At 49.4% G+C, this 22,234-nt stretch overlaps 2 protein-coding genes across 6 annotated transcripts in view; both read left to right on the top strand.

Annotated features, from left to right (window-relative positions):
- Positions 1-5,501, top strand: part of SF3B3 (splicing factor 3b subunit 3) — a 48,659-nt gene extending 43,158 nt beyond the window's left edge. For both annotated transcript variants that reach the window (XM_003829475.5, XM_055099279.1), the window contains exons 21-26: positions 621-746; positions 1,493-1,705; positions 2,251-2,349; positions 3,215-3,358; positions 4,298-4,402; positions 4,876-5,501. In XM_003829475.5, coding sequence (XP_003829523.3) covers positions 621-746; positions 1,493-1,705; positions 2,251-2,349; positions 3,215-3,358; positions 4,298-4,402; positions 4,876-5,016 — 828 coding nt within the window. In that variant the 3' untranslated portion in view covers positions 5,017-5,501. The remainder of the gene's footprint in view (positions 1-620; positions 747-1,492; positions 1,706-2,250; positions 2,350-3,214; positions 3,359-4,297; positions 4,403-4,875) is intronic.
- A 7,623-nt stretch (positions 5,502-13,124) lies between these two features.
- The window catches only part of IL34 (interleukin 34), a 77,721-nt gene continuing 68,611 nt past the window's right edge, over positions 13,125-22,234 (top strand). The window contains exon 1 of one of the 4 annotated variants that reach the window (XM_055099285.2): positions 13,125-13,333. The gene's annotated coding sequence lies outside the window, so the exon portion shown is untranslated. Of the gene's footprint in view, positions 13,334-20,354; positions 20,617-22,234 lie in introns of those variants that run through there. The other 3 variants (XM_057299987.2, XM_057299988.2, XM_055099286.2) reach the window with 3 other exon arrangements.

Here is a 22,234-nt window from a genome sequence, read left to right as displayed (position 1 = left end):
GTAATCCCAGCATTTTGGGAATCTGAGTCGAGCAGGTCACTTGAGCCCAAGAGTTTGAGACCAGCCTGGGCAATGTGGTGAAACTCAGTTTCTACAAAAAATACAGATAATTAGTCAGGCTTGATGGCACATGCCTGTAGTCCCAGCTACTCGGGAGTCTGAGGTGGGAGGATCACCTGAGCCCAGGAAGTCCAGGCTATAGTGAGCCATGATTGCACCTGCCACAGCCCTTCAGCCTGAGCAGTAGTGAGACCCTGTCTCAAAAAAAAAAAAAAAAGTCACTTTTCACTAGCATTTCTTTCCTGTCCCTCCACAAATTACAGTCACTTGGCTACTAAGGCTTCAGTGTTGAAATAACACCAGTTAAACAGAGCACAAGCTCTGGATAGCAGTCGTCTGGTACCAGAACTTCTTGTCACTTACAGCATTGATCCCTCTACTGAGTGAATGCAGCATGCGGGACTTGTTCACCCCAACACCCTGATTCATTAGCAAAATAAGCTTACTGGTGTGTTTCTTAATGATAGGCTCCTGTGGAAGTAGGCATTTCTGGGCAGAGAGGTGGGGCCTGTGTCTGGCTGGCATTTATAATAGCTGTATTACCTGCTTTTCCTCTATAGACTCCTGTGGAAGAGGTCCCTGCTGCTATTGCCCCATTCCAGGGGAGGGTGTTGATTGGTGTGGGGAAGCTGTTGCGTGTCTATGACCTGGGAAAGAAGAAGTTACTCCGAAAATGTGAGAATAAGGTAAGTGTGCTGGCATTGGTGCTGAGATCTAGCTCATGTGTCAAGGGTGGGGGCATTGGTGGGGTGGTGGGCATTGAGTTTTAAAATCTTATCTTTATTAGGACTTGTTGTGTTACCCCAATTCCAGCTTCAGAATTATGCCCTTGTTTTTTTGTTTTTTGGTTTTTGAGACGGAGTCTCGCCCTGTTGCCCAGGCCGGAGTGCAGTGGCGCAATCTTGGCTCACTGCAACCTCTGCCTCCTGGGTTCAAGCGATTCTCCTGCCTCAGCCTCCCAAGTAGCTGGGATTACAGATGCGCGCCACCACGCCTGGCAAATTTTTTGTATCTTTAGTAGAGACAGGGTTTTACCATGTTGGCCAGGCTAGTCTCTTAACTCCTGATCTCATGATCTACCCGCCTTAGTCTCCCAAAGTCCTGGGTTTACAGGCGTGAGCCACCGCACCGGCCCTTGAGTTTTGAGAGGAGCAGGAGTAGAGGGATCTCATTTCTTGACTTACCAAACAAGAACCAGCTTTCTATCTTGCTAGCTTCTATAAGGAAAGTAAATGTGAGAGTTAGGCATATATTTGCACTATATTAAAAGCTATTTGGCTCTTTTTTCCCACCTAGAATTCATTGCTAACTGCTGGTTTTTGGTATTTGCTGTTCTGCTGACCCTACGTATGTCATACGGAAAGCTGGGCTTTCTTTGGGTTCTGAACCCCAAGATTACACCCACCATCACTATTGTCTTTGTTTTTCCCAGCATATTGCCAATTATATCTCTGGGATCCAGACTATTGGACATAGGGTAATTGTATCTGATGTCCAAGAAAGTTTCATCTGGGTTCGCTACAAGCGTAATGAAAACCAGCTTATCATCTTTGCCGATGATACCTACCCCCGATGGGTCACTACAGCCAGCCTCCTGGACTATGACACTGTGGCTGGGGCAGACAAGTTTGGCAACATATGTGTGGTGAGTTGATGTTGTTAACTTGGGTTACAGTGATGTGTAGGAAAGCTGGCTCAGTTTCTTGTGGGTAAAGCCAAGGACGAATCAAATCTGAGAAGTAAAAATGGATATAAAATTCCATCCTACTAAAGCTAACTCTACAAGCAATCTGTTCTTTAAGCCTTCTTACTAGTCTTTTGGATTTTTCTCTGTGGTTTATCTCCCTCCTCCCTATTGAACGTGATTTAATGATAGGTTTAGTTTGAGCTAATGGCTAATATTTCTTTTTACGTTTTATAAGAACTTTGGAATGTCTAGTCTATGTTGTGTGGTTTTGGTTTTACCCTTAGCTGTGTTAAACTCTTGCTCATGGGTCGATTCTTTTGAGTTTCTTGCTCCTCAGACACAGCTCCTGCCCACCAGAGCAGGTGCAGGACACGTGGGCTCAGGCCTCTGTCTAGGCACTGCCCCTGTGGCTGACTTGCAAAGACCTGGCCAGACCTGTTGCTTGGTGACCCAGGTGAGCAGGTCCGGGCCCCAGCAGTGTGACTTCTGTCACTTCCTTGTAGGTGAGGCTCCCACCTAACACCAATGATGAAGTAGATGAGGACCCTACAGGAAACAAAGCCCTATGGGACCGTGGCTTGCTCAATGGGGCCTCCCAGAAGGTAAGACTGCAGAATGGGCCCCAGGGAGAACACTGCTTAGCACTTTTCCTGTTGCCCTCACTGAAGAAATTGCCTTTGGTGAATTATTCATAGTGCACACGACTGTGCTGAGTGCTGTCCATCCACAGTCCTTTCTTACCAATCTGCAAAAAATCTCCTTGGAGAGTAGCGAGTTCCTTAGAGAGAGTCCATTCCCAGTCCTCTGCTCTGAGGTGTGTCCTGGGCTTTACTTTCTCCTGTAGGCATGTGCTGCTTTAATAGAGCATCTCTGGACTTTTGGGCAAATCTGTTTTAGAAGACAAGCCTAGTGATTGCTGTTTTCTATAATTTTCTTTGTGTTTTCCTTTTTTTATGGCAAGCTTGATAAATTTAACAAAATGATTCTTATCGTAAGAAATGATGAACAGTAACTTTAGCATGTTTTATGAGGCATTAAGCTTTAAGTAAATGTGAGAATTTTAAAGTATTTATAGGTTTTAATAATTTTTGGATTTATTGTTTGTTTTTGAGACAAGGTCTCACTCAGTCGCCCGGGCTGGAGTGTGGTGGTACAATCACAGATCACTGCAGCTTCCACCTCCTGGGCTCAAGTGATCCTTCCCCCTCAGCCTCCTGAGTAGCTGGGACTATAGTACATGCCACCAAACCTGGCAGATTTTGTGGGTATGGGTATACGAGACCTCACTGTGTTGCCCAGGCTGGTCTTGAAATCCTGGGCTCAAGCAATCCTCCCACGTTGGCCTCTATAATAATTTTTGGATGTTAATAGATGATGAAATGTGCCTTAGGGAGCACTGCTTGCCCTTGGGAGTCCAGGGAGGCTCCTGAGGGTGCACACAGTCACTAGTCTGTTTGTGACTCACAGGCAGAGGTGATCATGAACTACCATGTCGGGGAGACGGTGCTGTCCTTACAGAAGACCACGCTGATCCCCGGAGGCTCAGAATCACTTGTCTATACCACCTTGTCTGGAGGAATTGGCATCCTTGTGCCATTCACGTCCCATGAGGTGAGAGCGCCCACATTACTCTGGCCTTGACTTTTAAGGTTGTTTCTTGGTGCTGAATCTACCTAAGAGGTCAAATTCATTTGTCCCCACATATAATTAATAATCTTCTGGGAATTATAAAGTGACAGAAGTACTTGGGGAGATAGGAATCTTGATTCCCCCGCACCCAGGGAAGGCCATTTGGTTTTTTTTTTTTGCGACGGAGTCTCACTGTTACCCGGGCTGGAGTGCAGTGGCGCAATCTCAGCTCATTGCAAACTCCACCTCCCAGGTTCACGCCATTTTCCTGCCTCAGCCTCCCGAGTAGCTGGGAATACAGGCGCCCGCCACCACGCCCGGCTAATTTTTTGTATTTTTAGTAGAGATGGGGTTTCACCGTGTTAGCCAGGATGGTCTCGATCTCTTGACCTCGTGATCTGCCTGCCTCAGCCTCCCAAAGTGCTGGGATTACAGGCGTGAGCCACCGCGCCCGGCCGGGCCGTTTGTTGTTATAGTGTCCTAGGGTTTGCTTCAGTCTGATGCGAGTTTACAAGGTTAGCCTGAGCCCAGAGCTTTAGAACTGGACTCCACAGACTAGGATTGCCAGAATTGATGGGATGATCCCTCCTGGGGCACACACTGCCATATGGAATCAACTCTAGGTTTGCCAGAGTTTGGCATGTTTTATTCCAGCCAAGGAAGCTGGGATCAGGAATCTGACCTCACAAACCATTCTTTATGTGTGGCATTCTCTCTTGCACTGCAGACAACATGTGGTCTCCTTTTGGGTTTTAACTATCGTGTTGTAGCAGAAAAACCTGTGATTATCAGAAAGTGATTAGATATTTACCGTGTGTTTGTGTAGTAAAAATGAATGGCTTGTCTGTTCGTTGTGCTTGTGGAAACTCTAGACTAGTTGAAATCACTTCTCAGTGACAGATTTTTTGTTTCTTCTGCCAGGACCATGACTTCTTCCAGCATGTGGAAATGCACCTGCGGTCTGAACATCCCCCTCTCTGTGGGCGGGACCACCTCAGCTTTCGCTCCTACTACTTCCCTGTGAAGGTAGGTTGGGGGAATCTGAGCTGAAAAGGGAGATCTGAGAAAGGAGCAGCACAGGGAGTGGATTGATGGGAATAGTACCAGGGAGGGTGCTCCCCTCAGGGCAGACCACAACCAGAGCAAAGGCTTCACCTGCTTCTGCCAATCTGAACTCTGAGTACCAAGAGTCAACTTAAGATAGTGTTCCTGGATCTACAAGTGGGGTTCAAGTATCGAGTGGAGAATAAAAAGTTTTCCCGGTCTGGGCGTAGTGGCACACATTTGTGGTCCCAGCCAATCGGGAGGCTGAGCCCCAGATTTTGAGAGTGCAGTGAGCTAAGATTATCCCACTGCACTGCAACCTGGATGATAGGGTGAGACCCTGTCTCAAAAACTAAAAAATAAAAACAGCTTTCCCTACAAGTGCTGCTTCAGCATGTGCCATTTTCTTTGGGCATCTCACCATTTTTTTTCTTTCTGCTTTCTCCATATCTTAGAATGTGATTGATGGAGACCTCTGTGAGCAGTTCAATTCCATGGAACCCAACAAACAAAAGAACGTCTCTGAAGAACTGGACCGAACCCCACCTGAGGTGTCCAAGAAACTCGAGGATATCCGGACCCGCTACGCCTTCTGAGCCCTCCTTTCCCCGTGGGGCTTGCCAGAGACTGTGTGTTTTGTTTCCCCCACCACCATCACTGCCACCTGGCTTCTGCCATGTGGCAGGAGGGTGACTGGATAATTAAGACTGCATTATGAAAGTCAACAGCTCTTTACCCTTAGCTCTTCTCCTGGAATGACTGGCTTCCCCTCAAATTGGCACTGAGATTTGCTACACTTCTCCCCACCTGGTACATGATACATGACCCCAGGTTCCAGTGTAGAACCTGAGTCCCCCATTCCCCAAAGCCATCCCTACATTGATATGTCTTGACTCTCCTGTCTACTTTTGCACACACCCTTAATTTTTAATTGGTTTTCTTGTAAATACAGTTTTGTACAATGTTATCTCTGTGGGAGGAAGGAGGCAGGCTGTGGTGGGACTGGGTAGGGTATAGTATCACTCCTGAGTTCCACTGCTCTAGAATCTAACCAGAAATAGAAACCTAGTTTTTAAGGTGACTGGCGTCCATGTGTCTTGTTCTGGAGATGAGGATGTAGGTGGGAGGTTTGAACCCAAGTTAGAGCAGGAAGAACTGAGTAGACTCCTTCCTTCCAGATGCCGACTTGGACTTGCGGCACTCTGTGGCTCCCCACCCCCAGGTCTGTGGTGGTTTCTTTGTTTTTTCCTGGTTCTTTTTGCTGTGCTGATGAAACATGGCCTCAATAACCATGTGTATACCCACCCCTCTTCCCACTGGGTATTGAGGAAGGGTGGCTGATTCTTCCTCCTCTTCTACTCTGAGGATGTTAGTATGGGGATTTTAGCATGAATTCCAGCTGGGGAGTCTTAACAGATGCCCCTTTTACTGATACAGCACCTAAAGAGATCTTTGGCTCCATAGGACCATAGGAAGGGTCAGTACAGAAGAACCTAGATACTGCCCTGCCCCTGAGAACTGTGTATATGTGGGGCCTGTCTGCAGCACCCATCTCAGGTGGGTTCCAGAGGGCCTTTAGGGTATAATGAGAGCCTGTTAGGTGGAAGAGGCCCAGTTCAGAAATGTTCCAGCCCACCCCTGAGAATTCCTCCTGTTTAGTTGTGTGGGAAGCCCTCGTCTTCCAGGCTGTCCTTGCGCCTTGAACCTGGAGAAGTGAGCTCACTGTTCTCAATACTTCATGAATGTAAAACATTCTTTCGTCTGCATGTGCTCAGCCATCTAAATTGAGCAAATGATCTGGTGAGCACTGGGTTAGAATCAGGAATGGTGGAATACAATCTGAACCTCTCAGAGCCCAGAACAGAGGGTTCCTGACACTGTGACACTGTCTCCTGGAACTAAGTATCTCTTGAATCATGACTTGGTTTTAGATCAGTCAAGAGAGACCCAGGTTTTGCCAGGAATCGAATCCCTAAATAACATGCTTTTTTCTCACTTAGCTCATGAATTTGCATAGTAGATAGTAGTTCTGAATTAGATTTTGAAAACCTAATTTCAGGGCTCATTTTTTCCTGTGGCCCTAAATCCATTCTATCAAATTGTGTGATACTGACATGCAGTCATCTGAGGAACTCAGCGTAGATACTTGAGCAGCTCCTCGCCTCTTTTCTAACTCAAGTTTGACTAAAATACATACACTCCGTACAGAAGGTAGGGGGTTATGTAAGAAAGGAAAACCTAATCTATGGAATCAGGAGTTGTCACCACCGAGCTTCCTCTGGAAGTCTGCCCATCAGCTTGCTTGTTCTCTGTTAAGAGGAAGGGCTAGGACAAGGATTTGGGCTTGAATATGTGGAAAGGAATTTTCATAGTTGTTGCTGCAGGACCTACAAAAGTTTAAAATTTGATTGGATGTGACTCAATGACAAGTCCCATCTGTGTAATTGTTAAGGGGACCTGATTGACTCCTGTGGTTTGATTGAGCAACCAGGTAAATAGAGACCTCTCTCCAGCTTTGGCAAAACCCATCAGAGGCTGCTGCAGAACTCAGACAGAGGGATCTGCCCTTGGGTTTGCTTCCATCCTGTTCCATTGCTAAGCCCTTGTGACTTGGATCCTAGGACTGAAAAGTTTTTAGCTGCCTCAGCTTTCCCCTGACCTTACTGGCAGAGGTTCTGCAGATGTTTCCTTTGGAAGATCTCTTGCCAAGAATAGCATTCCTTTGGAGGTGGGGGGTTCTAGTTGGAATGTTGCTTTTCTTGGTTAGTGTAAATGTATTGCTAGTGAGACAGCTGCCGGCGCTGGAAAAGGCTCGTCTCACAGGGAGAGTGCTGGTCCCCAGAATGTGTGCTGTTCCCACGCTGCTGCCTTGCTTGAGCTTGTTAGAGGAAAGCCAGAAAGGCATTCAGATGGGATCAGTCTGGCTTTCAAATTTTTTTTAATTCCTAAGTTCTGTTTTATTTTTTAATTTTTAAAAAAAATTTTTATTAGAGACAGTCTCACTCTCTTGCCTAGCTGGGAGTGCAGTGGAGTGATTATAGCTCACTGAGGCTTGAACTCCTGGGCTCGAGCAATCCACCTCAGCCTCCAGAGTAGGGGAGACTACAGATGTGTGCCACCATACTCAGCTAATTTTTAAACTTTTGTAGAGACAGGGTCTCCCTGTGTTGCCCAGGCTGGTCTCGAACTCCTGACCTCAAACAATCTTCCTGCCTTGGCCTCCCAAAGCACTGGGATTATAGGTGTGAGCCATTGCACCTGGTCATAAATTCTTGTTTTTTTGTTTGTTTGTTTATTAGAGATGGAATCTCTCTCTCTTGACTAGGCTAGAGGGCTGTGGTGCGATCTCAGCCCACTGCAACCTCTATCTCCTGAGCTCAAGCAATCCTCCTTAGCTTCCCAAATAGCTGGAACTACAGGCATGTGCCATCACATCCAGCTAATTTTTGTATTTTTAGTAGAGAAGGTTTTACCATGTTGGACAGGGTGGTCTCGAACTCCTGGCCTAAAGTGGTCCACCCAGCTCAGCCTACCAAAGTGCTGTGATTACAGGCGTGAGCCACCATGCCCAGCCTCTAAATTCTGTTTTTATTCAAAGTAAAAATGACATGTGTTTGAGTCATCCACTTGCTCATTTGCATATGGAATATTGTATGTGAATATTTTATTACACCCTTAAAATTAATTTTCAAGGGCTATATGTAGAGCTCAGAAGAAACATCTCTGCTGCTGAAATCAAACCTGGTCCAAAAAACGTCACAACGGAGGAAAGGAACAGATGGCTCTCGAGGACAAGGTAGGGACTCTTAAAACACCTGCTTGGCCATGGTTGATTGACATTTGAGTGATCTGGTAGCCCAACACGCCCTGTGAAGTTCAGGTGAACTGAAATGGGCAGGTGTAGGCTACACACCAGTCTAAACCAGCACAACCAAGAGTTGTTTCTCTTTTTTTTTCTTTTTCTTTTTTTTCTTTTTTTTTTTTTTTGAGATGAAGTCTTACTCTGTTGCCCAGGCTAGAGTACAGAGGCACAATCTCGGCTCACCACAGCCTCCGCTTCCCGGGTTCGAGCAATTCTCCTGCCTCAGCCTCCCAAGTAGCTGGGACTACAGGCATGCACCACCATGCCTGGCTAATTTTTGTATTTTTAGTAGAGATGGCGTTTCACCATGTTGGCCAGGCTGGTTTCGAACTCGTGACCTCAGGTGATCCACCCACCTTGGTCTCCCAAAGCGCTGGGATTACAGGCGTGAGCCACTGCACTTGGCCAGGAGCTGTTTAAGCCATCAGGAGACATGCTGACCCACTAGAAGAGGCTGCTATGTTCATTTCTTCCACAAACGTTTACTGGGCACCTACCATGAACCACCACCTCCCAGCTCTGTTCTGCACCCAGAGGTTGGAGGAGAGTTTATAACCTGGCAGTCTCTGTCGCTGTGAGGTTGGTGGTGAGGTGAGTCTGCCAGAGGGCCTGCCACCAGTTTCAGAAGAGCCTGCAGCCTGCATCTGATTTCCTCAGCCACAACCTTGGGACTTCAGGAAAAATCAGAAGGTCCCAAGTCTGAAAAATGAAGAGGTGGGGAGTGGGCAGCAGGGGTTTTAGGTCAGGAAATCGTAGGAAACCTGTAGTTGTGGCTCATAATCCCAGTGGGATATTAGAACCCTCTTCATTTGTCAGAACAGATTCCTGGTGTCTGCTCCCAATTATTCACACGGTGGCTCATGCCTGGTAATCCCAGCACTTTGAGCGGCCAGAGGCAGGCAGATTGCTTGAGCCCAGAAGTTTAAGACCAGCCTAGGAAACAGACCCCATCTCTACAAAAAATTCAAAAAGCCGGGCGTGAAGCCCTGTTTTTTAAAAAAAAAAAAAAAAAAAAAAAGAGTCTGCTGGTGATGTCCGGGCATGTGTCTGCTTCACAGTCCAGTGTTATGATCAGTAGCTGTGATGGACAATGAACATTGCTGCTTGTTCAAAATGAAGAAAAAAAATATCAAAGAAAACCAGGTTTGGAAGTTTCAGATTTGGAAAAGGAGCTGGGCCAGCCCATCTGGAATAGCTGAGGGGCCCTGTTAGCCCCACCCTACCCCACCCCACCCCCGTATGCAGCATCTCTGGCGGTGCCCAGAGGCAAGCCCCCTTCAGTTTCCCACCTCTCACTCTGCCTTCCAGAGCCTAGTCAAGTTTTAAATTCCCAGGTCCACTCAGCAGAACTTGCTCCCTTCTGTGACTGCAGTCTCATAATGAAAGGAGAGGTGCTTTCAGTTGGGTCATTTGGTAGCGTTTAGGCTTAGAAGTTACTAATTTGGAGCCGTGAGTATATGTGTATAAGCTAGTAACACGTGATGGTCAAGGGAAGTACTACCATTTCCTGTGGGTTATTAGGGCCTCCAGCTGTTATGAGGACACACTGGGGAATCTCAGCTTTAGGGAGTCGATGTAACTGGAGAAAGGCAATGCTGCCCTCATAAAGCAATCAGAAACGAGATTCCACCTGCCAAATGCCAAGAGGCAGCAAAGTCCATGAAGAGAGCACTGTATACAGAGTCAGATGACCTGGGCTCACTAGCCTCTAAGCATAGTCTTGGTTTCCTGCCTGTAAATTGGTAGAATAAGACTGATTTACTGGGCCTGGCATGGTGGCTCACACCTGTAATCCCAGCACTTTGAGAGGCTGAGGCAGGAGGATCCCTTGAGCCCAGGAGTTTGAGACCAGCCTGGGCAACATGACAAAACCCCATCTCTCCAAAAATATAAAAATTAGCCAGGCATGGTGGTGCACACTTGTAGTCCCAGTAATTAGGGGGCTGAGACAGGAGGATCACTTCAGCCTATGAGTTTGAGGCTGCAGTGAGCTGTGATTGCGCCACTACACTCCAGCCTGGATGACAGGACGAAACCTGTCTCAAAAACACCAAAAAACAAAAACCGGTCTCCTGGGGTCATGGTAGCACAAAGGCACATGACTGAGTGCTCAGGGGTTCTGAGGCTTGTCCGCTGACCTGGGGCTCTGGCCCTGGGAGATCTGGGGGACCTGCTGTCCGATTTGTGATGCTTTGAAAGAAAGGGGCATCATTCCAAGCCAAGAGGCCCCAGAGAGGGCACCGTGGGGTGTTCAGGCTTCTGTGAGGCCCCAGTGAGATCCTGTGGCTGTGCCCCCATCACCTCCACCCACTCTGCCCTCCCACGAGCTGCCCAACGGATGAATCAACGCCTTGGCAGAGTTTTCCAGCAGGGCCTTGCAGAGAGTGTGTGTGACCTGTGTGGCCACTGCCTTGGGGACGGGTGAGGAGTTAGCCTGGAACATTCCAGCGTGGGCATTATTGTCCTATTGCAAGTTCAGGGCAAAACCAGGAATCCAGTTTTGTCGATCCAATTGAGAAAACATTTCATGAACAACTACTTGTGGCATGCATTGGCACTCGGAATAAAGCGCACTATTGTCACTAGGTTGGCATTTCTTTTTCTTCTTTTTTTTTTTGTTTTTTTTATTTTTGAGACCGAGTCTCACTCTGTCGCTCAGGGTGGAGTGCAGTGATCTTGGTTCACTGCAACCTCTGCCTGCCGGGTTCAAGCGATTCTCCTGCCTCAGCCTCCCGAGTAGCTGGGATTACAGGCGCCTGCCACCACGCCCGGCTAATTTTTGTATTTTTAGTAGAGACGGGGTTTCACCATGTTGGCCAGGCTGGTCTCGAACTCCTGATCTCAGATGATCCACCCACCTCGACCTCCCAAAGTGCGGGGATTACAGGCGTGAGCCATCGCATCCAGCCAGGTCACCACTCCAGACTAGGTTGGCTGTGGAAGACTGGGTGTTAATAAGGGGTTCCTAAATCCAGGATTCTGTGCTCACATTCAGTGAAACACTACAGACTCCCCTCTTGGATAGTTTGAGGCTTTGAACACAGCCCTTCTCCTATCCTCCCTCCCCCACTGGCCCATCCCTAATGAATCCAAATGCAGTCTAGTAAAATCAGGAAGCCTGCTATGAAAACTTGACAGACATCCTGAAGATGCCCCTGCAGTTGCCCACTCTGACCCAGGTGAAGGGAGAATGGCTGTACCTTTGGTGATGGTGCTGAGGGAAAGGACCTCAACTCCCGTAAGTGCTGGGTCTGAGGCCACGTGTTACACCAGGACAGGTCCTGTGTCCCTCAGGAAAGCCTGGCTTTGGGGTCAGACCTCAGTAACCAGCTGGGGAATCTTAGGTAAGATTCTCTCTCTCTCTCTCTCAATCTCTCTCTTTTTTTTTTTTTTTCCTAAGAAAAGAGACAAGGTCTTGCTCTGTCATCCAGGCTGGAGTGCAGTGGCTTGGTCATAGCTTAGTGCAGCCTCGACCTCCAGGGCTCAAGTGATCCTCCTGCCTCAGCCTCCCGAGTAGTTATAACTACAGGCATGAGCCACCATGATGCCTGGCTAATTTTTAATAATTTATTTATTTGCAGAGATGGGAATCTTTCTATGTTGCACAGGCTGGTCTCTAACTCCTGGGCTCAAGCCCCAGAAAAGGGGTGAGGAATCTTACCCAAGGCCAGGCACAGTGGCTCAAGCCCCAGAAAAGGGGTGAGGAATCTTACCCAAGGCCAGGCACAGTGGCTCAAGCCTGAAATCCCAGCACTTTGGGAGGCTAAGGCAGGAGGATTCCTTGAGGCCAGCAGTTTGAGACCAGCCTGGGCAACATAGGGAGACATCTGTATCTACAAAAAAAAATAATAATAAAATTTAAAAAAATAAAAATAAAAATTAGCTGGGTGTAGTGGTCCCAGCTACTTGGGAGGCTGAGGTGGGAGGATCGATTGAGCCCAGGAGGTCAAGACCACAGTGGGTTGTGATCGTGCCACTGCACTCTAGCCTGGGCAATAGAGTGAGACATTGTCTAAAAAAAAGGCAAGGCATGCCGGGTCATGCCTGTAATCCCAGCACTTGGGAGGCTGACATGGGCGGATCACCTGAGGTCAGGAGTTCAAGACCAGCCTGGCCGACATGGCGAAACCCCATCTCTACTAAAAATGCAAAATTAGCTGGGCATGGTGGAGCGTGCCTGTAGTCCCTGCTGTGAAACTCCGTCTCAAAAAATAAAAATTAAAATTAAAAAAAAGATTATTCACCTTTTGGAGCTCATGTCTCTTCATCTGTAGACTGGGTAACTCATTGGTGCTCAACAGGGATGATGTATCAGAGAAAGGCCTTTTCTTCCACCTAATGGACCCCCATTCACACACACACACACACACACACACACACACACACACACACACACACTCCAGTCACCACCACATCACTCAGTTTTGTGTTTTGTTTCGTTTTTTTAGAGACAGGATCTCGCTATATTGCCCAGGCTGGAGCACAGTGGTTATTCACAGGTGCAATTGCAGCTCACTGCAGCCTCGAACTCTTGGCCTCAAGAGAGTCTCCTGCCTCAGCTCCCTGAGGCTCATGTCACTACACCCAACTCCCCATCACCTGGCTTTTAGTTTTATGAGACGAAGCTTTTGTCTAGGCCGAGTGTTCTGGAGAGGAGCTGGGGTAGTCCCTTAGAACAGTCCAAGCTGCCTGGGAGCCAGGGCCTGGGTTTGGGGGACTTCTTGTAGTCAACTGGCTGGCGCCCTCAGTCAGAGCAGTCGCCTGGCTGGTCCTCTGGGTTGAAGACTTCCTCCTACTTCACAGTCCAAGGCAGGCGGGGGCCACGTGGCCCTGCCCCGCCCCTGCTGGCTTCGGTTCCTGAGCAGAGCTGCAGTGGCCTGCTTTCCCCGCCCTTCTCATCAGACGGGAAGCCTGGACTGTGGGTTGGGGGCAGCCTCAGCCTCTCCAACCTGGCACCCACTGCCCGTGGCCCTTAGGCACCTGCTTGGGGTCCTGGAGCCCCTTAAGGCCACCAGCAAATCCTAGGAGACCGAGTCTTGGCACGTGAACAGGTAAGAAGGCAGCAGGCTTTCTCTCCTATGCCTGGCTTTCCTCTGCCTCTGACGGCCTGGCTTCCCCACCCCGATTCTGCTGCTGCTTCACTGATCCCAGGAAGAGGGACCTGAGCTAGACTTGACAAAGACAGTCCCAGCCAAGATGCTCTGAAGTATGCCTCAGAGAAGTATGCCTCAGCAGAACTGTCTGCTCTGGGTTTCAATTTTTAACCTTTGCCTTCATCAGCCTTGCAGGAAAAAGCAGATCCACATAACCATAAAGCAAGTCACTTCTCTGTGTGTGCCCTTCAGAGTTTAGTCAATTGACAAACCTACATTCTCAAATGGTTGGCATGGGCCGTGGGGCGCTGCTCCACTATATATTGCCGTAGGTCTTTGGACCTTAATGTACTGTGTGTGTGGACTATCACTTGCATGTATTACTTTATCAAAAATTAATTGACTTGGCCAGGCGCAGTGGCTCACGCCTGTAATCCCAGCACTCTGGGAGGCTGAGGCGAGCGGATCACTTGAGGTCAGGAGTTTGAGACCAGCCTGGCCAACAAGATGAAACCCTGTCTCTACTAAAAATACAAAAGTTAGCCGGGTGTGGTGGTACATGCCTGTAATCCCAGCTACTTGGGAGGCTGAGGCAGGAGACACACTTGAACCCAGGAGGTGGAGGTTGCAGTGAGCCGAGATCACACCACTCCAGCCTGGGTAACAGAGTGAGACTATGTCTCAAAAAAAAAAAAAAAAAAAATTAATTGATTTTAAGTTCTTTAAAGGAAAGAGGCAAAAAAGTCAACGAGCGTGAACCACCGTGCCTGGCCCAGGGCAATTAGGCTTCTTACAGCTCTTTCCTTCCAGGGTTCTGTACAATGTTTCTGAAAGCCACAACTCCCCTTCCCCTGCCCCCAAGGCAATACTGTCCTGTGGCCTTCCCTGACCCAGCCGTAGGAGGGAGAGACATCTCGTCCCAGTTGGGCAGTGTGGCACTTTGACCTTGAGAGAGACTCCATGGAAGTCTGAGAACTATGGCCTCCAGGTGTGGGACAATCCTGGGGCGGTTCTGGGCTCCAGCTGTCATGCATGCTTGCGTGTGAGGGCCACGTCTCATAAGTAAGGGGCAGTGTCCCCTGGGAACTGGGCTGCAACTGGCCTGGGAACCTGCTTCCTGAGCTTCCCAGGGGCTACCTGGACAGCTCCGTCTGTGCATCCCAGCACGCCTGGAAAACAGCCAGGCTTTCCCCTTGGCATCCTTTCCACACTGGGGGATGTGGATGGGTCGAGACTTGCCTATAGCTAGAAAGGTTCAGGTCAAAATGATGAATTGGAAAGGCCAAAGACTTCCAATGTGAACTTCCCAGCAGCCACTGGGAAAAGTCAGCGCTCTGCTGCAGAGCTTTCTGGGGTGCTCATGCCTTTCCCAGCATGAGAAAGTCCACACTCTGGTCAAGACTTCACCACCAAGTCCCAGCTGCCCTTTGGCTTTGTCACCCAGGCATCTTCTCAATTATTCCCTTGCCTCTTTCCCAAGAGCCAGCACTTTGCTGTTTCCTTGTCTTCCTGCTTTCTCTCTCTCTCTCTTTTTTTTTTTTTTTTGAGACAGAGCCTTGGTCTGTCACCGAAGCTAGAGTCCAGTGGCATGATCCTGGCTCACTGCAACCTCTGCCTCCTTGGTTCAAGCGATTCTCCTGCCTCAGCCTCTGGAGTGGCTGGGATTACAGGCTCCTGCCACCACGCCCGGCTAATTTTTGTATTTTTAGTAGAGACAGGGTTTCACCATGTTGGCCAGGCTGGTCTTGAACTCCTGACCTCAGGCAATCTGCCCGCTTTGGTGTCTCAAAGTGCTGGGATTACAGGTGTGAGCCACTGTGCCCAGCCATCTTAATTATTTTTAAGGTTAAGAGAATCCACGTTGTACCACAGATCTCCAGAACTTTTTTCATCTTGCCAAACAGAAACTCTCTATTAAATGACTCCCCAAACTCCCCATTTCCCTACCCCCAACCTCTGGGCACCACCTTTCAGATGTCTGTCTCTATGAGTTTCACTGCTGTAAGTGCCTCATGTAAGTGGAATCATAATCAAACAATATTTGTCTTTTTGTGACTGGCTCATTTCACTTAGCATAATGTCCTCAAGGAGTCTTGCTCTGTCATCCAGGCTTGAGCGCAGTGGCACAAACATGGTTCACTGCAGGCTCAAGCGATCCTCCCGCCTCAGCCTCCCAGGTTGCTGAGACCACAGGCAAGTGCTACCATACCTGGCCAATTAAAAAATAGTTTTTTTGAGGCTGGGCGCGGTGGCTCACGCCTGTAATCCCAGCACTTTGGGAGGCTGAGGCAGATGGATTATGAGGAGATTGAGACCATCCTGGCCAACATGATGAAACCTTGTCTCTACTAAAAATACAAAATTAGCCAGGCCTGGTGGTGCACACCTGTAGTCCCAGCTACTCAGGAGGCTGAGGCAGGAAAATTGCTTGAATCCGGGAGGCAGATGTTGCAGTGAGCTGAGATTGTGCCACTCACTGTACTCCAGCCTGGGTGACAGAGGGAGACTCTGTCTTAAAAAAAAAAAAATTTTTTTTTTTTAGAGACAGGGTCTCCCTATGTTGCACAGGCTCGTCTTGAACTCCTGGGCTTAAGCAGTCCTCCCACTTCAGCCTCCCAAAGTGCTGGGATTACAGGCGTGAGCCACTGCATCCAGCCTCCTTGTTTTTTTTTTTTTTTTTGAGACCGAGTCTCACTCTGTCACCCAGGCTGGAGTGCAGTGGCGCAATCTTGGCTCACTGCAAGCTCCGCCTCCCAGGTTCATGCCATTCTCCTGCCTCAGCCTCCCAAGTAGCTGGGACTACAGGCGCCCACCACCATGCCCGGCTAATTTTTGTATTTTTAGTAGAGACAGCGTTTTACCATGTTAGCCAGGATGGTCTCGATCTCCTGACTTTGTGATCCGCCTGCCTTGGCCTCCCAAAGTGCTGGGATTACAGGCATGAGCCACCGCCCCCAGCCCTGGCCTCCTTGTTTTTAAGACTGAATGAAACCTTATTGTATGTATATACACCATATTTTGTTTATCTATTTACCTGTCAACAGATACTTGGGTTGCTTCCATCTCTTAGCTATTGTGAATAACGCTTCTACAAACATGGGTGTACAAAAATCCCTTCAAGGCCTGGCCTGGTGGCTCACATCTGTAATCCAGCACTTTGGGAAGCCAAGACGGATCACTTGAGTCCAGGAGTTGGAGATCAGCCTGGGCAACATGGAAAGACTTCGTCTATACAAAAGATAACTGGTGGTATGTGTGCCTGTAGTTCCAGCTACTTGGGAGGCTGAGGTGGGAGGATTGCTTGAGCCCTGGAGGTTGAGGCTGCAGTGAGCTGTGTTTGCGCCACTGCACTCCAGCCTGGGTGACAGAGCAAGACCCAGCCTCAAACCAAACCAAACAAAAACAAATGTGTTACCACTCAGAGGAGCCTTAGTCCTAAGGCTCTGCCAACCCCTCCCGTGGTGAGGGGCAGAGTGGCGTGGGGTAGATGTGGGGTAGAGAGAAATGGCAGGCACCGTCCTGGACCTGTCCTCCAGCCTGGCATTGCACATCTGCTGCTCACTGAACGCTCACAGCTCCTTGCAAGGTGCAACTGAGTCTCCCCCATTTTACAGATGAAGAAATCGAGGTTCAGGGAAGTCTCCCAGCTTGCCCACGGTCACGCAGGCGGGAGGTGGCAGTGATGAGATGTGACCCCAGATGGGCTGTGCCCTGATTCACCTGTGGCGGCCACCTGGTTTGGTCACCTTGCTGGAGGGCCCCCTGCTCTCCTGCAAGATAATCCAAGATGTTGCCGGCTCATTTGGGGGCTGCCGAGCTAGCCCTGGGGCCCTGCTCCTGCCTGCATGAGATGGAGGCCCCTCCCAGAATGCTAGCTAGTGTCAGGGTCAAGTAGGTCAAGGGGATCCAGGGGTTGGGGTTAGTCTTGCAACTCTCAGGGGTGGTCTCCTTTGGAGTCACTGCCTCCTCCCTGGCCAGGCCCTGGGTGGAGATCAATGCTGGAGGCCCTAGGGTGGCCACTGAGCCACCCTAGTGACACAGCGAGGATTTGTGGGGATGGGGGCTGCTGAGAGCACCACACAGCTGCAGACAGCGCTGAGTTTTGTTTTTGTTTTTTTCTTTGAGACAGAGCCTCACTCTGTTGCCCAGGCTGGAGTGCAGTGGCGCAATCTGAGCTCACTGCAAGCTCCGCCTCCCGGGTTCACGCCATTCTCCTGTCTCAGCCTCCCGAGTAGCTGGGACTACAGACGCCCGCCACCACACCCAGCTAATTTTTTATATTTTTTTTAGTAGAGACGGGGTTTCACCGTTTTAGCCAGGATGGTCTTGATCTTCTGACCTCATGATCCGCCCGCCTCGGCCTCCCAAAGGGCTGGGATTACAGGTGTGAGCCACTGCGCCCCGCTGACAGTGCTGAGTTTGAATCCCAGCTCTGCCACCTGCCGCCTATAGGACCTTGGCAGAGTCACCATGCCTCTCCAGTCCTACTTTCCTAAGCTTAAAATGGGGAAAAATACACAATCTGCCTACAATACACTACCCCACACCCTTCAGGATGGCTGCTATCAAAAAAAAGAAAGAAAGAAAGAAAGAAAATAGCCGGGCGCAGTGGCTCATGCCTGTAATCTCAGCACTTTGGGAGGCCGAGGCGAGCAGATCACTTGAGGCCAAGAGTTTGAGACCAGCCTGGCAAACAGGGTGAGATCCTGGCTCCACTAAAAATACAAAAATTAGCGGGCTGTGGTGGCACACGCCTGTAGTCCCAGTTACTCAGGAGGCTGAGGAATGAGAATCACTTGAACCCAGGAGATGGAGGTCTCAGTGAGCAGAGGTCGCGCCACTGCACTCTAGCCTGGGTGACAGAGTGAGACCCTGTCTCAGAAACAAACAGAAAGCAATATGTGTTGGTGGGATGCGGAGGAACTGGCACCTTGAGCACTGTTGGTGGGGATGTTAACTGGTGCAGCTGCTGTGGAAACTAGTTTAACTGGTGCAGCTGCTGTGGAAACTCGTTTAGTGGTTCCTGAAAAAATTAACAAATAGAGGCCAGGTGCGGTGGCTCATGCGTGTAATCCCAGCACTTTGGGAGGCTGAGGTGGGTGGATCACCTGAAGGTCAGGAGTTCAAGACCCGAGACCAGCCTGGCCAACATGGCAAAACCCCATACATACTAAAAATACAAAAATTAGCCAGGCGTGGTGGCACATGTCTGTAATCCCAGTTACTCGGGAGGCTGAGGCAGGAGAATCACTTGAACCTGGGAGGTGGAGGTTACATTGAGCTGAGATCACGCCATTTCACTCCAAGCCTGGGTAACAAGAGTGAAACTTCATTTCAAAAAAAAAAAAACATTAAAAATAGAATCACCATACAATCCAGCAATCCCACTTCTGGATATATACCAAAAAGAACTAAAAGCAGAGTCTCAAAGAGATATTTACCCACCCATGTTCATAGCAGCATCAATCATAGTAGCTAAAAGGTAAAAGCAATTCAAGTGTTCATCAACAGATGAATGGAAAAACAAAATGTGCCGTAAATATACACAATGTGGTATGATTCAGCCTTACAAAGGAAGGGAATTCTGACACATGCTACAACGTGAATGAACTTTGAGGAAATCAAGTGAAATTAGCCAGGCACAAAAGATAAATACTGTATGATTCTACTTATGTAACGGAGCCAGAGTAGCCAGGTTCATAGAAACAGAAAGTACAATGTTTCTATGGTGGTTGCCAGGGGCTGGGGGTAGGGAAGGAGGAATGGATATAAAGTTTTGGTTTTATAAGATGAAAAGTTCTGGAAATGGATGGTGGTGATGGTAACACAGTAATATAAATGTATTTAATGCCACTGGAAAAAAAATGCTAGCTGAGAGCAGTGGCAAAAATGCTAGCTGAGCGTGGTGGCGGGCACCTGTAATCCCAGCTACTCAGGAGGCTCAGGCAGGAGAATCGCCTGAACCCGGGAGGTGGAGGTTGCAGTGAGCCAAGGTCACACCATTGCACTCCAGTCTGGGGAACATAGTGAGACTCTGTCACAAAAAAAAAAAAAAAAATAAGAAAAGAAAAAAATGGTTAAGATGGTTAATTTTTTTTTTAACTTTTATTTTAGGTTCAGGGGTACATGTGCAGGTTTGTTACACAGGCAAACTCATGGGGGTTTGTTGTATTTCATCACCCAGGAATTAAGCCCAGTACCCAATAGTTATCTTTTCTGTTCCTCTCCCTCCTCCCACCCTCCACCTTCAGATAGACCCCAGTGTCTGTTGTCCCCTCTATGTGTCCCTGAGTTCTCATCATTTAGCTCCCACTTATAAGTGAGAAAGTGCAGTATTTGGTTTTCTGCTCTGTGCTACTTTGCTGAGAATAATGGCCTCCAGCTCCATCCATGTTCCTATAAAAGACATGATCTCATTCTTTTTTATAGATGTGGTACATTTCACCTTATGTGTTTTTTTACCATGATTTTTTTTTTTTTGAGACAGAGTTTTGCTCTTGTTACCCAGGGTGGAGTCCAGTGGTATGACCTCAGTTCACCGCAACTTCAGCCTCCTGGGTTCAAGTGATTCTCTTGCCTCAGCCTCCCAAGTAGCTGGGATTACAGGTGCCCGCCACCACGCCCAGCTATTTTTTGTATTTTTAGTAGAGATGGGGTTTCACCATGTTGGCCAGGCTGGTCTTGAACTCCTGACCTCAAATGATCCGCCTGCCTCGGCCTCCCAGAGTGTTGGGATTACAGGCGTGAGCCACTGCACCCGGCCTTACCATGATTTTTAAAAACAAAGGAAAAAATAGTAGATCTTTTACAGGGTTCGTGAGGACGGGATGAGGCAACGCATGTGAACTGTGTTATTAGCCTCAGGTCTGTGGGAATACAAGGCTTTCTGCCTTCGGGGAGGTGTTGCTGGAGAGATGGACAGACCCACCCAGGGGACGGGCGTCTGTGTCCCTGTGGAAGTCATTACTCCATTCAGCAGAAGCTGCTCACAGCGGGAGAGGGCTGGGGTTCAGGGAATCCTTCCTGGAGCCGTGATGGGGCCCTGCTTGGGGGATTCCTAGCGTGTGTGGGATGGGCAGATTCCAGACATTGGAAAGTCCCTGGCAGAAAAATCACTCCCACTAAGGGGCAGTTGTAGGGAAGAGATTTGGGCTCACGCTAGAGAACTCATGATCAGATATGTCTGCATGAGGAACAGAGGCTGCTTTGTGGATTGGGGAGCTCCCCATTAGCGGAGGCAGGTAAGGAGGTGCCTGTGCGAGGTGGGGGTGGAGCCAAGGCTGTGTACCTCCGACGCTGTGCACCTCTCTGATGGGACCCAGTCCAGACAAAAATCGTATATAACAAGCCCTTGTAAAGGTGGTGCTCGGGTCAGAGGGAGGGGGCAGCCGGGTGGGAAGGCTTGTCCCAGGTCTAGCCCAATAGCACGGAAGTAGCTGGTGCTGTTTTCACTGGGCCAGGTGCTGTGTTAAGCTGAACAGGCTTGATCTCAAATCCTCACCATAGCCCTGTGTGGTAGGGGCTGTCAACACCTGGGAACCAAGGCTCAGAGGTTAAGTCACCTGCCCAAGGTTAGCCAGCAGCTGGCGTTGCTGGGATTCGAACCCAGGCAGTCCGGCTTGAGCCCTCCATCCTGGGTGGAAGTCTCCCAAACCCATCCCCCAGCAAGCTGGACTCTCCCTGCCCCCGCCCCTGGCAGTCAGTTCCTGGGGTCAGGGGTGCGCTGCCACCCCCACAGTACAGATGTAGCTGCTGTGCCCTCCCCGTCGTCAGTGCGCTGCCCCTCCCTCTGGCTGCCTTCACACTGTCAGCGCTGGCTGCTCTGTGGAGTCAGAGCCAGCCCCAGCCTGCTCGGGTCTCCGGGGTCTCAGGACAGCACTGTGGGGACCATGCCAAGCGAGAATGGGAGAGCCAGGCTCCGTGTCACTCAGTGCCTTCCTTCTCCTGCCATTCAATGAGACACTCCTAATAACTCTCTTGCAGGCCTCTAAGTCTGTCCCATAGCTGTTGAGCTGATTTTGCCTTTTGTGCAACTGTGTTTTCCAACTCAGCTCTCTGGGTGCCAAGACCTTGTCCACATGATTCAATCTGTCCAACTCCAACCTGGCCCCTGATAGGCCATAAATACCATTCCTGATGGCAGTGATCCAGTGCCCTCCTTTGTCCCCAGCTGAGGCAGGATGACCACCACGCTTATAGCTAGGACAGAGGGTGACTCTGGCAGGGACAGCAGTTTATCCAGAATGACCCAGTTAGCCGGGTGTGGTGGCACGTACCTGTAGTCCCAGCTACTCAGGAGGCTGAGGTGGGAGGATCGCTTGAACCCAGGAGGTCGAGGCTTCAGTTAGCCATGATCACACCATTGTACTCCAGCCTGAGTAGTGGAGTGAGATCCTGTCTCTTAAAAAAAAAAAAAAAAAAAAGAATGGCCCTCACCGTCCTCCCACCCCGCCCCTGTTAGCTTGCCTGGCAGTCACCTTGTATGGAGGCACAGGGAGCTGTCATTTACCTCTGTGCCAGGCAGGGTGCTCAGCCCTATACAGGCACCATCTCCCCGGATTCTTACAGGGCCCAGCTGGTGACGTGCAGCTGATATTCCCATACTGCAGATGAGGAAACTGAGGATCAGAGAGGTTAAGTCATGCCTAGGAGCCTGGCTTCTCCCTTCCCCCGGCTGTTGCCCTGAGGCTCGGTGCTGGGGCTGGGCTGGGGCCAGGCTGGGGCCAACGGCAGTGGTGTTTGTGCTCCTTGCTGCTTGGAGGAGCAAAGTGCATTTGATCTTTCTCTTCTCACCACTGTCCTGGGTGGGGGCCCTGGTAGTACTAGGTAGTGGTGAAGAAGCTGCTTAGGGTCTCCTCC

This window comes from Pan paniscus, chromosome 18, assembly GCF_029289425.2.
Source record: "Pan paniscus chromosome 18, NHGRI_mPanPan1-v2.0_pri, whole genome shotgun sequence".
Classification (NCBI taxonomy): Eukaryota; Metazoa; Chordata; class Mammalia; order Primates; family Hominidae; genus Pan; species Pan paniscus.
Note: the sequence above shows the minus strand (reverse complement) of the source record. Positions and strands in the feature narration are given on the sequence as shown.